The sequence below is a fragment of the Balaenoptera acutorostrata genome, chromosome 19 (genome assembly GCF_949987535.1).
Source record: "Balaenoptera acutorostrata chromosome 19, mBalAcu1.1, whole genome shotgun sequence".
Classification (NCBI taxonomy): Eukaryota; Metazoa; Chordata; class Mammalia; order Artiodactyla; family Balaenopteridae; genus Balaenoptera; species Balaenoptera acutorostrata.
The window spans coordinates 64,005,781-64,020,750 of NC_080082.1; the positions used below are offsets into that span (position 1 = coordinate 64,005,781).

Consider the following 14,970-nt stretch of genomic DNA (forward strand, 5'->3'; position numbering starts at 1 on the left):
GTAACCCCCTCCTCTCCAGTTCTCAGGGGTTCCCTTGGCCCCAGGCTGAAGCTCGGCCCTGGGAGGCCCAGCTGTCCACACTGTCGACCTGGCACGGGCACCCGTGCCCTTGGCACACCCGAGGTGGCACACCCCGCCTGCGTGGCCTGCTGCTCTAGGACGGGCGTAGGGCGTGGCCCCCGCATGAAGTGGGGAGGGGGGGGCATCCGGCTGGCCTTGTGGGCCCAGGAGTTCAGATCATCCCAAGGCACCGCGGTGGGGCGTGGCCTAGCGGGCCTGGGGCTACCGCGCGGGGGTCGGTCTGGGGACGACGACGCGGTTTTTTCGCCTTCGGCTGAGCTCGCTGGCCGACCCCTCGGTGCGCCCCGCCTCTCCGTGCGCGTCCCCGGGGTTTCGCGGAGGCGGGCGGAAATGAGGCAAGTGCCTCCTGGCGACGGCTCCCGCGCGCCGGAAGTGACGGCACGCGGGAGAGCGTCTCCTCGGAAGTAGCCACTGCGCAGGCTCGCCGCAGACGGGGCGACCGGGCGGGTCGCGCGGTCGCTTCCGCTTCCGGTCCGTCGCCTCCTTTGGTTGCTTCCCGTCCGCTCGGCGGCTCCCTTCCCCCGCCCGGCTCTCCGCGCCCCTCCCGGGCGCCGGGGCGGCGGGGCCGTCGGCGTGCGGCCCTCCGTGCGTCCGCGCGTGCGCCCGAACGCGGCTCCGCGTCCGCCGCCCGCGGCTCGGCGCGCGCCCCGCGACACCGAGGCCGAGCGGGGGCAGGGGGCTGCCCGCCATGACCCCCTGGAGCGCGGTGTGAGGGGGCCGAGGTGAGCGCGGGCCGGGGCGCGGCGGGCGGGCGCGCTCGGGCGTCTCCGCGGCCTTTGTGTGTCTGCTCCCGGCCGGCCTGGGCCGCCCGCGGCTCTCCGTCTCTCCCGCGTCTGCCTGTGTGTCAGCGTCTCTGCCTCTCGCGGGCCTCGCTTGTGCTCGTGTCCGTGTCTGTTTCGCCGTTTTTGCAAAGCATTTTTCTCCGTGTGTCTGTCCCGGTCTCGTTCTGCCTTTCTGTCACGTTTCGGCGTCTGAGGGTCAGAATTAATGTTGGTGTCTCCGTTCGCCAGGTGTCTCTAGCCTCTGTGCGTCTCTCCCCGTCGTCTTGCCATCTCATTTTTGTCCTGGTACCCGTGTTCTCCAACCCCGAGTCCCTCTCCGCGAGTCTGTCGCTTGGTCTAGGGTCTGCCCCTTCCCCCAGGTTCTTGAGTTAGTTGTGGTGAAGAACCCGGCTCTAGAATCAGAGGCCCACTTTTTGCGAGCCTGTAATATATTTCAGGTGATTTATCACCAAACTTTAGTTTCCTAGTCTTTAAAATTAGAGTGTTTATGTTTCCTGCGTAATAGGGCAGCTTTGCCTAATAACGGAGGTGATGCTTTTAAGTGCCTAACTCTGGCGCGTAGTAAGTGTGTAGTTAACTGCTGGGAGCTCTGGTTTCCATTATTATTTGTAGATTTTTTGTTTCACACAGATGACGTTTGATATCGTTTGATATCTGAGTATCCCTTGGAGAATTTTGCCGTATGATTTGTCTTTTATTCGATCTAGTAATTCTTTTTGGGTTAAGCAATTTTGAAAAACGTAGTCTTGTTTTAAGCAGTATCTGTGAAGTTTTAGTTTTGCTGTGACGGTTGAATATATCTTCTAATGCCCGTTAATATAAACACACGGTGTTAAGATAGCACATCTTCTGATGGCCACCCTTTTGGAAATAGTTCTGTTTTTTCTCTGACAATAATAGTAGCCAACGTTATTGAACTACTACCCACGGGGCACAGCGCCAAGAACTTTATGTATCCATTGTATTTAATCAACAGTTCTGCCGGGTGGAATCTTTTCCTTCATTTCAGAGTTGAGCAAACTGAATCTCAGGGAGGCCAGAATTTGGACCCAGATTTCGTGTTCTTCTCCATTTTTCTTGTCTCTTATTTCCCTGTCCCAGGTTACTGCCTCTTTTCGTTTCAGGGTCTCCGTCTTTTCTCGTTGCCCGCCTGCCTCACTCTCTTCCCATGTTTCTTTATCTGTTTCTCGTGTCTTTATCTGCCTAGCTTTCTCTGCCTCTCTTTCTCCTCCTCTGTCTTTCCCTTTCCTTTCAGTCTCCTACTCTGTTAGTTGTCAGATCAGCTCTTCGTATTAGTGTGTCTGGCTGGGCCTTTCTTGGCACCCTGGCCATGTCTTCTCAGCTGTTCACATCTGTCTCCAAGTGCCTGCTCTCCTGTGTTCAAGGCAGGGGCCAGCCGCCTCCCCCGGGACTCAGGTTGTAGGCGGTCTCCGTAGGTCTCTGCCTGTGGCTGACGTGCTGGAAAGGCTGTGGACGGCGTGGTCCGCCTGCTCTGCCGCCAGGCTGCTCCGGAGGTGAGGCCTGGGCCTTGGCTTCCTCCCCTGGGAGGTGTGTGTGAATCACGGCGCCACGGGCATGACCGGAGTTAACGTGTGTAAGGCACCCAAGAGCACGCCTGGAACCGGGCAAGGGCTGTGTGAGTGCTTGCTGTGACGGGCCTCCCTGGCCTGAGCCCCTTCTCCTCTCTTCTGTTTCTTTCCCATCACTCTCCTCTCGGCACAGGTTAACGTAAAAGTGTATGTTCTGGAGCCCAAGGTGGCCCGGGGTGGAGTCTGCGCCGCCACGCCTAGTGTGTGACCTTGGCTGGGTTATTTCACCTGCGTGAGCCCCTGCTCCCTCAGCTGTTAGAACCCCGCCCGCAGTGTTAAATGAGATAATGGATGTCTCGTGCTCCAGCAGTGCCTGGCACGAAGCTGGGGCCCAGCCAGCGGGCTTGTTCCTTATCTCTCCTCCCCGAGCCTCCCTGTTGGGACACCTCGTCCCCCTGGCATACCCCCTCCTGTCTATCTCTGCTCCCGTTGTCGGCCTCCTCCCTGTGTGTCCTTGTTTGTGCAGGGGATTCTGCCCCCCTCACCCCTGCTCCAGAGGTCTTTCCTGCCCTCCCTCCTTCCCTTCCTTCCTGCACGGTTTATTGAATGGCTCTTCCGGGTCAGCTCCTCTGATGGGAAAAGCCACATCCAGACAAACGTGGTCTCTGCCCCCCATGGGGCTCTCAGGGCGGCCTCAGCCACAGAGTCAGACAAACGAGTAGAAAATCACCAGGGCGAGTGAGCCTACCGACGAGGCCCCCTGGGGAATGGCGGCTGTGGGGTGGGGTGGGGTGTTCCAGCGGAGCCCCGGGTGAGTGCGGGGGTGAGTGCGGGGGCCTCTGCGGGGGAGGAAGAGCAGGGGGACTGTCTCACGCCGCCGCCACGTGGATAGCGCGCTTCCTGCGCACCAGGCTCCCTCCAGTTGTCTGGACTCCGCGTGAAGCCCCATCTCACAGAGGAGAAGACTGCAGTGCGGGAAGTGCCAGGCTAGGAAGTGTTGACTGGGGCGTGCCCCCTTCAGGCCTGTGGCCTGCCACCACACGCTCTGCCTCGCTGAGCCGGGCCCTGGCAGGAAGGAGCTGGGCACGACTGAGGAACTGAAAGGTGGATGGGGTGGCTAAGGCAGAGGTTAACCAGGGCCACAGTGGGGACCTGGTCCTCCGCCCCGCAGGCAGCGGGGAGCCGGGTGGCCACAGGTCCCACTTGTGTTCCCAAAGGTCCTCTCCTTTCCCCAGATGCGGTGACCTGCCAGTCCCTGCCGCGGCCTCCCTCCTCCCGCCGCCCGGTCTCTGCACGCCCCGGGGGGCCCGCCCCCCTCCCGCCGCCAGCCACCATGTCGACCTCCTCGCTGCGGCGCCAGATGAAGAACATCGTGCACAACTACTCGGAGGCCGAGATCAAGGTTCGGGAGGCCACGAGCAACGACCCCTGGGGCCCGTCCAGCTCCCTCATGTCTGAGATCGCTGACCTCACCTACAACGTGGTCGCCTTCTCGGAGATCATGAGCATGATCTGGAAGCGGCTCAATGACCACGGCAAGAACTGGCGGCACGTGTACAAGGTGAGCGCGGGGCGGAGCCGGATGGGGCGTGCCCACCAGGGGGTGCCCGGACTCCGGCCGCCTGCCCAGTTCCAGGAGGAGCTGGAGTCCTGTGTCTTTACGTAATTCGTGTCAATCTCTCTCTTGTTCAGTGAAGGCAACAAAGAATTTTTGGCCTTGTGGTTTTTGAAGAAGGGGCACATTCTCAAGGCTGATCCACTTAGAAGGCCTAAGTGGGTGCCCAGTGTCCGCCCCTCCCTCAGAGGCGGCCGTGTCCCCAGCTTCTGTCCTCTATGGTGATCTGTGCGTGGAGGTCCAGGCAGGTGGGCAGCTCCGGGGAGATTTGGGGGCCACGGGCTGGTTCTGTATCTTCGTTGCAGCGGTGGTCCTGTGGCCGTTACCAGAACGCAAAGCAACATGTAAGGAAGAGTGAATTTTACCGTGTGTAAGTCATATTCTACTTTTAAAAAGGAAAACAAGCATACATGTTAGGGATCATTTCTCATCAGGACCACAGAGACTTGTCATTCTTTCTTTTTAAACAATTTTCTGTTTACTGTCTGGGTTGATCATAATTGACATAGCCAGCTACCTGGTGCTGGATTTTTAAGTTGTTTGCAATGTTCTGCTTTTACAAACAAGACAGCCATGAATGTCCGTGTACGTTTGCCATTTTCCAGAACTGGAATTTCTGGGCATACGCCTGTGCCATTTTGAAATGTGGCTAAAGTGCCCCCAGTGATACAGGCACACGCCCCGATCCAGTGAAGAAGAGACAGAAGGACAGACCACAGACTTTGGGTAAAGGGAACTCAGTTGCAGGCAGTGCTCAGTGGGTGGGTTTCTCGTTTGACTGCTGTTCTGGGGACCTGGGGCCTGGCGTCCCAAGGTGGGTCAAGAAGTGGTAAAGCGCCGGGGCTGGGGCAGGTGGTGAGGCCCCACCCCCAGCAATGCGGCCTCAGGCCAGTCCCGGGAGCTCCCTCTGTGGGAGAGTCCGACTCCTGGGGCCCAGGGGTGTTGGTGAGTCCTTTTGTCGTTGTTCCTTCGGCAAAATGGCAGTTGAGGGCCTGCTTTGTATGTGGCGGTGGGCAAGATGGGTGAGGCCCCTGGTCTCGGACGCGGACTGGAGCATGTGCCGGCTGGGCTGTCTGTCCCCCGGAGGCTGGGTTCCAGGACGAGGAGCCTGAGGCCTGGAGAGGTGGCGCCGCTTACGTTCCAGCCGGGATAGGCCCGTTTGCTCTGGCTCCTTTCCATGCCCCTCCCTACAAGCCACGCTTGGGTCTTGGATTCGATTGAGTCATTTCTTGTGAAGGGAAAGGGCGGGGGAGTTGGGGAGCCTTTTTGTGAGGTCAGGGGGAGGGACAGAAGCTGGGTGGGGAGGGGGCCCGACCGGGCGTGTGAGGGGAGGTGAGTCCTGAGAGGCCACAGGCAGCAGGTTCTTTGTGACCGGTGCCTGTGGGCGGAGAGCAGCGGAGGTACTTCTTCCAAGTGAGGGAACTGAGGCGCAGAGGTTCAGGGCCGCCCTCGCTGTGGTGGGGCTGAGAGGGGCGCCCCCGAGCCCACCCTCTTGACTCTGGGCTGCATCACCTGACTTCGCTGAGGAGTGCAGGGGCTCAGTCTTTATTTTCGAAAATAGGGGTCAGCAAACTAGAGCCCATGCGTCAAACCTGGTCCTCTGCCTATGTTTGTAAGTAAAGCTTTGTCACACGTGGCCTGGTGCAGGGCTGAGCTCTCAGGACTGGAAGTGCAGGGCCTGAAATGCTGGCGGGTTTATCAGCTGGCCCTTTACAGAGAAAGCTTGCTGGCCCCTGTTGAAGCTGATGCTCGCATTCTGATGGCCCGGGACATCCTGGACCAGGCTGTTTTGAAAACCCGTGATGTTTTCCATCGAGGCGCGTGTTCTGAGCGCACAGCCCGGCTGGCTCGTAGGTGTGTGCCCCCCTCTGTAGCCACTGCCCAGGTGGAGGTAGAGGATGTGTCCCCAGGAGGCACCGTGCCCGGCCTCCCGTCTGCCGAGATAGTTCCAGGCGCGGAGTCCTGTGGCCTGTGGTCCTTGGTCCTGCTCTCGTTTGTCTTTGTTCGCCGTCACGTCTGGGGGGTTGACGTGTGGAGCAGCCGCTCGTTCGCGTACGTGGCTGTGTGTGTGGGGCTCCTGTCATGTGAACACGCCACGGCTCGTACGTGTGTATTTCCCCCCTGTGGGGTGTTTGGGTTATTTCCATGTTCACAGTCTTTAAACTGCAGTTCCAAAGTTCCCAGAGCTCTGAAAACGAAAGTTTTCAAAAGTCATTTGGCACCAAGGCCCCATCTGGACTGGGGTGAGGTTGTTTATCCGGCATTTTGAGGGTCCCACAGAGTGCAACCGTTGGTGTCACCCTCCTCTGGGGGACTTCTCTTACACGTGGTGTGTGCAGTCTTTATGGCGCGAACTCGGGAAAATTCTGAATTCCAAAACACCGCTGGCCCAGGAGTTCTGGAGCCTGCCTTCCACACGCGGATGTGGTTTTACTTCTTTCCGTTCTCCTCTAAGGCGTAAACATATCTGGGTCAGTTAAAGACTAATCTCTAATTACAGAGGTGAATAGTGTCAACACACCTTCAGGACCCATGCCAGATCCAGGTCGGGCTCCCTGGGGAGGCTGGGGAGATGTGACCCTGGCGGATTCCACTGCGGTTCAGACAGCTTCCCCGGGGTGGCCTGTCCCTCCCTCTCTGTTTCGTTCTGCTCTAGACTTAGGAGCCCTGGGTGGGTCTGGGAACTCTGGGAGGCCCCTGGTGTCACCTGCAAAATCTAAGGTGTGCCCTTTTCCTGAGGACAGTGGCCGTGGTCTCCCACAGAGCCTGAAAGGGGCCAGGACCCCTCGCCTCACTCCCCAGACCGCCTGGAGTCCAGGCTCTGCAGACCACGAAGGCCTTGCCTGGGGTGGGGAGTGGGGGGCGGTATTTCCCATTAAACCTTGCTGAAAAGGGAATTTGTTCCCATGTCATAAAATGCAGAAGATCCCAAAGGGTGTTCCCTCATCCCTGCCCGCGTGGTGCTCCCTTGGAGCACCCAGGCCTGGACGGGCCCTGCCGGCACGGCGTCTCCCTCCTCCGCCGTTGTCTTCAGATTGTGCCGGGGCGGTGTGAGACTTTATGCTTGGGATGACACTTTGCAGACTCACAGGGTGCTAGAGAAAGCGGGCGGATGTGTCGTGCACTGGGCACCCCGAAAGGGACCTAACAAGCCGCCTTCCAGCCGTGCGACCTTAGGTCTTCGTTTTAATGAACAGAGCAGGGTCTGCACCACTCGCTTGGGGATCCCCACGCGGGCTGCGGTGATGCACCGGCCGTCTCCCCTTTCCCGGTGTTTATTGAGATACGTGTAGGTCACGTGACATATGAATCACCCTTTTAAAGTGCACAGCTTGGTGGCGTTAAGCACATTCACGGTGTTGTGCAGCCATCGCCCCACCTAGTTCCAGAATATTTTCGTCCCCCTAGACAGAAGGGGGGGATCTCCCGATCCCACTGAGAGTCACCCCCAAGTCCCCGGGCCCACTTTGTGGGTTTGCCCGCCCGGACATCTCCTGTGAGTGGACTCTCGCACACTCTGCTCTTTGGGGCCCGGCTTCGGCCACCCCGCGTGGTGTTTTCAAGGTCCATCCCGGTGGCAGCTCGTGCCGCGGAGGGCGTGGGTGGGCTGGGCCTCGGGTGATGGTGCGGCCCCCCCCCCCCCGCCACGCCCCCGCAGGCCATGACGCTGATGGAGTACCTCATCAAGACGGGCTCGGAGCGCGTGTCACAGCAGTGCAAGGAGAACATGTACGCCGTGCAGACGCTGAAGGACTTCCAGTACGTGGACCGCGACGGCAAGGACCAGGGTGTGAATGTGCGCGAGAAGGCCAAGCAGCTGGTGGCCCTGCTGCGCGACGAGGACCGGCTGCGGGAGGAGCGTGCCCACGCACTCAAGACCAAGGAGAAGCTGGCGCAGACCGCCACGGGTGAGCCAGGGGGCCCGGGCCCGGCCCCCGCCTGTGCCCTTCACCTGCGCGCTCCCTCCGGGCTGTCTGAGGGCGGCCCGTGCCGAGAGGGAGAGCGCCGCCCGGAGGAGGTTGCTGCCCCCGTGGGAGCTGTGCTCAGGCGGAGGGCAGGGGGCTGAGGCCCTGGGTGGCGCACAGGACAGAGGAGGGCCAGAGCGGTGGCGAGGGGACTCGGCTGGAGTTGGAGGAAGTGTAGGTGCCGGGTGGCGACCAGCGATTGGGAGAATGAGGTGACGTAGAGGAGACAGAAGGGGCGTCCCCCACGTTGGGAGGTCCAGCTGTGTCGGGAAGCTTTCAGTTTCATACATGGGTGTGCAGATCCTGAGTGCTGCTGGGAAAGGCCTTTTATGCTGGAACGGGTGGGTGTCGCAGGTCGAAACATTCCCCAAGTGGTGTCGTGAGCACAGGTGGCAGCGTCTGCGCGTTTGAAGCGGGAAGGGTAGAGATGGGAGTAATGCCGAGAGGTGGGCCTGGGAGCTCTCGGACGAGGGGGCTGGGGAGGCGGGACCGCGTAGGAGGCCCGAGCAGTTTCCCGGTGATGGAGGTGGTGTCTTGGCAGGTGGTCAGGATGGAGAGGCGACGTGCGATGGTGAGCGCTCCCTGGCCAGCAGGAGCGAGCCTGGCCCGTTGAGGGAAGGCTGGGCGCTCCCTCCTGTCTGGGCCCATGTCTTCTCTCCATCCTTTCCTTATTCTCCCCTTGTCCCGGGACGGGGCGGGGCCAGGTGTGCAGGCCGCTCCTCCCCCAGCATCCAGCCGAAGGCCCCAGGCTCCCCACTGGGGGCTGTTGGAAGCTTTCCCGCCTGGGCACCAGGGAGGAAGGCCCTCCGTCCCCCTGGGGCCTGAGATGGGGCCCGAGACAGGCCACAAGGCACGTCTGACCCGGTGCAGGAACTTAGCTCACGGGCTCAGAGGTTCCCCAGGGCCGTCCCTCTTTATTAGCAGACTTTTGTCCTGGGCCACCAGGGCTCTCCTTCTTTGACCCTGTCCTTCCTGCAGGTGGGGCCGCCGCACCCCTCCGTGTGTTTGCATGCACACCACACCCCCTCCCTGACCATGGAGCCTGGGGTCTGGGTCCCACTGGGGATCTTGGGGGAGGGAGGCCAGGCCCGAGGGCAGTCGGGGGGTTTCAGACTCTGCCAGCCTGGCTGCCTGGGCCGTGGGGTCCCCTCTTCCGTCTGGGTCTCAGCGTCTGTGTCCCCTCAGCCTCCTCCGCAGCCGTGGGCTCTGGGCCCCCGCCCGAGGCAGAGCAAGCCTGGCCGCAGAGCAGCGGGGAGGAGGAGCTGCAGCTCCAGCTGGCCCTGGCCATGAGCAAGGAGGAGGCCGACCAGGTACGGCCGGGCCGCGGGGGCGCGGGGCATGGCGGGGTCGACTTCCGTTCTGCCATCCATCTCCACGCCTCGCCGTCAGCCCCTGCCCGCCCCTCCTCTCCCGGTCTCTCTCCTCTGCTCGCCCTCTGCCCTCCGCCCTCTGCCCCGTCTTTCCCTGCTCCCTTTCCTCTCTGGGTGCTTGGCCTTCCTGGCCCTGCCCAGCCCGGCTCCCACCCACACCCCAAGCTTATCTCTTTGCTGTTCTTCACCAGTTCGGGGAGTGTGTTGGTGTGTCTCTTGCTCTGTCCGAGCCTGGCTCTCTGTCTCCATCCTTGTGTGTGCACGTCTCTCTCCCCACCTCTGGGCCCCTCCTGTCTCCCCCAGCCCCTCACGCTGTCTCTCCCCCAGCCCCCGTCCTGCGGCCCCGAGGATGACGTCCAGCTCCAGCTGGCCCTTAGTTTGAGCCGTGAGGAGCACGATAAGGTCAGAGCAGCTTCCCCACCCCGAGGCTCCCCTGAGACCCTCCCCAGGTCCCTGCCTCCTCTCACCTTGAAGGGCCCCACCCCCACACATTCGTGCTGCAGCGTTTTCAGTGGGACCTTGTGTCTAATGGGTCCCCGGAAGGATACCCGGCACGTGAAGCAGATGCCTTGTGGCTGCTCCGGGTGGTGAGGGTGCCCTCCTCTCTCTCCGTCACAGCCCAGGGTTCCACCACCTTCACCCCGCGCAGAAAACACCCGGAGTCAGGCGCCCCGTGCTTTCCCAGCCCGTTAGAGCAGCCCGGCCCGGCCCGTCCTGTCCCCTGCACGGCACCCTCCCGTCGTCGTCCCCCCGCCCCGGCCTGAGACCCCGTGTCCCACCCCATCCCACACATCGTCCGCATCCCATTTTAATTTTCAGTCGCCGTTGTCTGGGTGGGAGGGCTCGGGGCTGTCCATCTGGGGGCGGGGAGTGCAGTGTCAGCCCCGTCAATCAGAGTCTGACCCCTCCCCTGCCTGCTGCTTCCGGCCGGAACAGGAGGAGCGGATCCGCCGTGGGGACGACCTGCGGCTGCAGATGGCCATAGAGGAGAGCAGGAGGGAGACCGTGGGCCAGGAGGAGGTGAGTGGGCGCCGGGCCTGGCTGGGCGGGCGGAGTGGCGGGAGAGCGTGTCCAGGCCGGCCTCGGCCAGAGGCCTCATCAGTGTCCGGCGCAGCCCAGGAGGGTCTCGGCCCTGCTCCGCCTGCCCCCCTGCCCCTGGGAAGGGAGGGGCGTGCAGGGTCTGCGGGGGCACCTCCCATCCAGAGCGTGTGGGCAGCTGCGGGTGCGGGGCCGAGGGCGGCGGCTGAGTCTGAGACCCCGAGTCTGTGTGGTGTCGGGGGCTCCCCGTCGGGGGCTGGTCAGCGGCCTGGCCTGGGTGGGAAGCGGGCGTGTGGTGTTGCAGGGCCAGCCGACTGCCGTGCGGAGAGTGGACGGAGGGGCTAGGGTAGGAGGAGGGCCGGGGCGGGTGGGGAGGTGGCCGGGGGAGCGTGTCAGAGGAACAAGTAGCTGGGCGTCTGCTCCCGCGCCCGTCCTCTCTGGGCGCTCGGGGGTCCCCTGGCGGTAGGTCAGCCTCCCCTTGACGCCCGGCTCCTTCTGCCCCTCCTGCTGTTTGGCCGTCCTGTCTCCCCCGCGTCCTCTCTCTGGGGCGGGGTCCGCCCCACTGCCCCTTCTCTCACCTCCTTCCCTGCAGTCGTCCCTCATGGATCTTGCTGACGTCTTCACGGCCCCGGCTGCTCCGCAGGCTGCGGATCCCTGGGGGGGCCCAGTGCCCATCGCTGCTGCCCTGCCCGCGGCGGCCCCCACCTCGGACCCTTGGGGGGGACCCCCTGTGCCTCCCGCTGCTGACCCCTGGGGTGGTCCAGCTCCTACGCCGGCCTCCGGGGACCCCTGGAGGCCTGCTGCCCCTGCGGGGCCCCCGGTTGACCCTTGGGGTGGGACTGCGGCCCCTGCGGCTGGAGAAGGACCTACCCCCGACCCGTGGGGGGGCTCAGACGGTGAGTGCCCACGGCCTCCCTGACCCTGCGCAGGTGTGGCGTGCAGTCCTGGGGTGCCCTGGGGGTGGGTGCCCGTTGGCTGTGGGGGCTGCAGGAGGAGGCGGGGGAGGGGCTGGGTGAGGCACGCGCGAGGCTCCTCACCTCACCCTGGCCGGGGGCCTCTCGGGGGCCTTCTGGAGGCCTCCTGGAGGCCTCAAGGCTGAGGAGGGCTTTGCCAGAAGGGGGCGCCTGGCAGTGTGAGCGCGCAGGGCTGGAGGGTGGGGACGCGGTGGGAGGGGCCAGCGGGGAATGGGCCTGAAGCCTCGGGGCTGCCTGGCTTTGGGGGGCGGGGTGGGCTGCCAGCCCCTCACCTGCTTTTTTCCTCACGCAGGCGGGGCCCCGGTCGGCGGACCCCCAGCCTCCGATCCCTGGGCCCCGGCCCCGGCCTTCTCAGACCCCTGGGGGGCGTCCCGTACCAAGCCCAGTGCCAATGGCACCGCAGGTACTGGGGGGGTGGCCCGGGGGGGGGGCGGGCCTCGAGTGTGGGAGGAGTCGCGTCGCCTGGGCCCCTGGGGAAGCTGAGGGCACACCCTGACCCCACAGCGGTCGGGGGGTTTGACACGGAGCCCGACGAGTTCTCCGACTTCGAGCGACTGCGCACAGCCCTGCCGGCCTCTGGGAGCAGCACGGGTGAGTGTCCCCCGCAAGCCCAGGAGGCCTGTCCTGCAGGCTGGGCGGCCGCTTGAGGGTTGAGACGCAGCAGGATGGCTGTAGCCCCCAGGTGGGCCCGGCCCCCAGGGCTCTTGTAACAGCGTGACTGGGGTGGAGCTGGCCGTCCACCCATCGTGAGGAGGAACTTCTTACTTTGTTTTCAAATAACTTTAGACTTAGAGAAGAGGTGCAAAAATCATGCAGAGAATTCCCTTTCTCCAGTTTACCCAAATGCTGCCCTCTGTCACCCTGGCATATTTCTGGAGTGCAGCGCAGGCTCTCCGGGGGCTTCCGGGCGGTGTGGCGCCCGGACTGGCCCGATGGCTGCTGCCCCTCCCTCCGGGAGCCGCGCCCCTTTCCTCAGCTGCCCGCTGGCGTCTGTGCGCCCCTCTTCCGGGAGCTCCGAGCGCCTGTCCTCCAGCCGGAGTCCGGGCTGGCCCTTGTGTCTGCAGGTTGTCCCTGGGCCTGTCCTCGAGCTGAGGCCCCGAGTCTGTGTGGTGTTGGGGGCTCTCTTCGCGGTGCCCGCCTCCCCGCCCTGGGTAACGTTCCCTCTGGTCCCTCGGTTTTCCTGCGTCTCCGAGTGCAGCAGGCTTTGTGGAGGGAGCAGGGCAGGCACCAGTGCCTCCCCCGCCCCAGGCTGACCGTGGGTTCCCGTCCAGTCTGCAGGTCTCACTCTTGCAGGCTGCGCTTCAGCTACGCGTGTGCGCGTCCTTCAATATCAGACGGGGTTCTTAAACCTTAAAGAGACGAAAAATCAGGCCTCGCGCTAACGGCATATCGCCCCGTCTCCTGGGACGGGGGGCGCCTGCCCCTGTCCCCCCACGCGTCCCCTCCGGGCAGTCATGACCCGTCGTGTGAGCTTCCGAAAGCGGTGCTGTTCTGCTGTCACCCGCTGGGGCCGGTCCCTGACCTGGAGGCTGTCAGAGGGTGGTCCTCCCGGCCTTGCCTCTTGGCCTCACACCTGCCTGGTTTGGCTCCGGGGCCGCCTCCCCCTGACCCCCCTCTGTGGCCCCTTCCAGGGGAGCTGGAGCTGCTCGCCGGAGAGGTGCCCGCGCGCAGTCCCGGTGCCTTCGACATGAGCGGGGTCGGGGGCTCTCTGGCCGAGGCTGTGGGGAGTCCCCCGCCTGCAGCCGCCCCGACGCCCACGCCGCCCACGCGGAAGACGCCGGAGTCGTTCCTGGGGCCCAATGCCGCCCTGGTGGACCTGGACTCGCTGGTGAGCCGGCCAGGCCCCACGCCGCCAGGAGCCAAGGCCTCCAACCCCTTCCTGCCGAGCGGTGAGTGCGGCCCGGGAGCAGGGGTGCTGGCCCGCCCGGCAGGCCCCTGACTCGACTCCTCTCCCTGCAGGAGGCCCGGCCACCGGCCCCTCCGTCACCAACCCCTTCCAGCCCGCGCCCCCCGCGACACTCACCCTGAACCAGCTCCGGCTCAGCCCCGTGCCCCCGGTCGCTGGAGCGCCGCCGACGTACATCTCTCCCCTTGGCGGGGGCCCTGGCCTGCCCCCCATGATGCCCCAGGGACCCCCGGCCCCCAACACTAATCCCTTCCTCCTATAATCCAGGGCGGGAGGGGGCTTCCCCCACTCCTGCTCCCTGGGCGACCAGTGTTGTGAGTGCATGTGAAGCGGGGGACCCCTGCCCCCACCCCAGCATCCTTCCCCCTCCTGGGGCCCACTCACACTACACCGTCTCCCCACATCCCCGACCCTGCCTCCCCAGAGAGAAACGACCTGGGGATGGGGAGGGGTGCGGCCGGAGGAGGACCCCTGCCCACGGCATTAGAAGGGGGAGGGACAGTGGGGGGGGGTCCCCCCACCCATCTCCCTCCCTCCCAACTCCTGACTGGCCCCTCAATCAGTGTTTGAGCCTCCTTGTCCCCTCACGCACCCCTTGGTGAATCCTTGGTGATGATTTTGGCAACTTCGGGAATAAATGGCAATTCTTACGGGCGCGGTGCCCCCAAGTTCCCATTCATGGTTCCTGTGACCCCTTCACCTGGGGCACCCAGGACTCCGAACCCATTGGCCTCCTGGGGGCAGTTGGGAGCCGGCCCCTCGTGGAAGCCTGGATTTCCCTGACCCTCTGGGTGCCGTTCGGTTCTGTGCTGGGGGTGGGAGGGGGCACTGAGTCCGCGTGGAGCTGTGGTCCACTCAGGGCCAGACGGTCGCCCTTACGAGGGTCAGGAGTCCCCTGGAGAGCTGACGGGGCGCTGGGCTGTGGCAGCGGACACCACGTTGAGGTTGGGGTCCAGGGCTCGGGTTGTCGGGGAGGACGGGGTTCTTGCTGAGGTGGCACACGCTCGACACACCTCAGACACGCCCCGGCCATCCTCCTGTGCCCAGCGTGGCACCGCTGGAGGCCCGCATCGGCTGCTGCTGGCTGAGCTTGGCGACCACAGGAGCCTCCTGCCTGCTGTTTGTGCTGCGGGCTGGGCCCCAGGGGGTCTGCAGGCCAGCCGGCAAGGTGAAGCCACGGTCGCCCCCAGGAACGGCGAGCGTCTGCTGGTCCAGCCCTGCAGCCCTGCGGCCCCGGCTGGATGGTGGGGCTCCACGGGGGCTCCCGCCACGCTCGCGGGGGTCAGGTCCCCGCCCTGGTTTGTTCCCGAAGTGGTTCTTTTCAACAGCTGGCTCAGGGTTACGGGGGGACTCATCCCATGGGCCGGGCACCCCGAGACCAACTGGCCTTTGTTCTTTCCCAGGAGGTACCCTGGCATGGGGCGAGCGAGGGCACAGGTACATGCAGACCACCAGAGGGCGCGCCCAGGCTGGCCTGCACTGACCTGCCTCCAGTGGCGCCCACTTCCCACGGTGGGGGGGGGGTGTGACTGGGGAGCCTCAGACACGGCTGTGGCACGGTGGCCCCGATGGGTCCCAGAACAGGAGCGCCTGTGCAGGTCAGGGGCGGGGGTTAGACTCACTGGTCCTGGACTGGTCAGGCCAGGCTCCCTCCTCGTACCCGCGGTGATGGGAGCTTTGTGGGGTCTGGATAGACGGAAGAGGGGGCCA

The 14,970-nt window shown here is 64.1% G+C and overlaps 1 protein-coding gene across 5 annotated transcripts; it reads left to right on the plus strand.

Annotated features, from left to right (window-relative positions):
- Positions 1-519: 519 nt before the first annotated feature.
- Positions 520-13,915, plus strand: EPN1 (epsin 1). 5 transcript variants are annotated; one of them, XM_057534339.1, is made up of 12 exons: positions 521-803; positions 2,300-2,377; positions 3,628-3,953; positions 7,666-7,915; positions 9,158-9,282; positions 9,670-9,744; positions 10,279-10,362; positions 10,973-11,276; positions 11,647-11,757; positions 11,859-11,945; positions 12,986-13,243; positions 13,314-13,915. In XM_057534339.1, the coding sequence occupies exons 3-12, from the start codon at positions 3,726-3,728 to the stop codon at positions 13,520-13,522; spliced, it is 1,731 nt and encodes a 576-aa protein (XP_057390322.1). In that variant the 5' UTR covers positions 521-803; positions 2,300-2,377; positions 3,628-3,725; the 3' UTR covers positions 13,523-13,915. The 5 variants fall into 5 exon arrangements, with proteins under 5 accessions (XP_057390323.1, XP_057390322.1, XP_057390321.1 ...); XM_057534338.1 differs by lacking the exon at positions 2,300-2,377; XM_007175480.3 differs by lacking the exon at positions 521-803 and having other exon boundaries at positions 2,297-2,377.
- The last annotated feature ends 1,055 nt before the right edge of the window (positions 13,916-14,970 follow it).

Excerpts from the sequence above, each read along its gene's own strand:
- EPN1 (XM_057534339.1), top strand. The coding sequence starts at position 3,726 with ATGTCGACCTCCTCGCTGCGGCGCCAGATGAAGAACATCGTGCACAAC. Across the intron at positions 3,954-7,665 it reads ACTGGCGGCACGTGTACAAG|GCCATGACGCTGATGGAGTA; the intron begins GTGAGCGCGGGG and ends ACGCCCCCGCAG. Across the intron at positions 11,758-11,858 it reads CAGTGCCAATGGCACCGCAG|CGGTCGGGGGGTTTGACACG; the intron begins GTACTGGGGGGG and ends CTGACCCCACAG.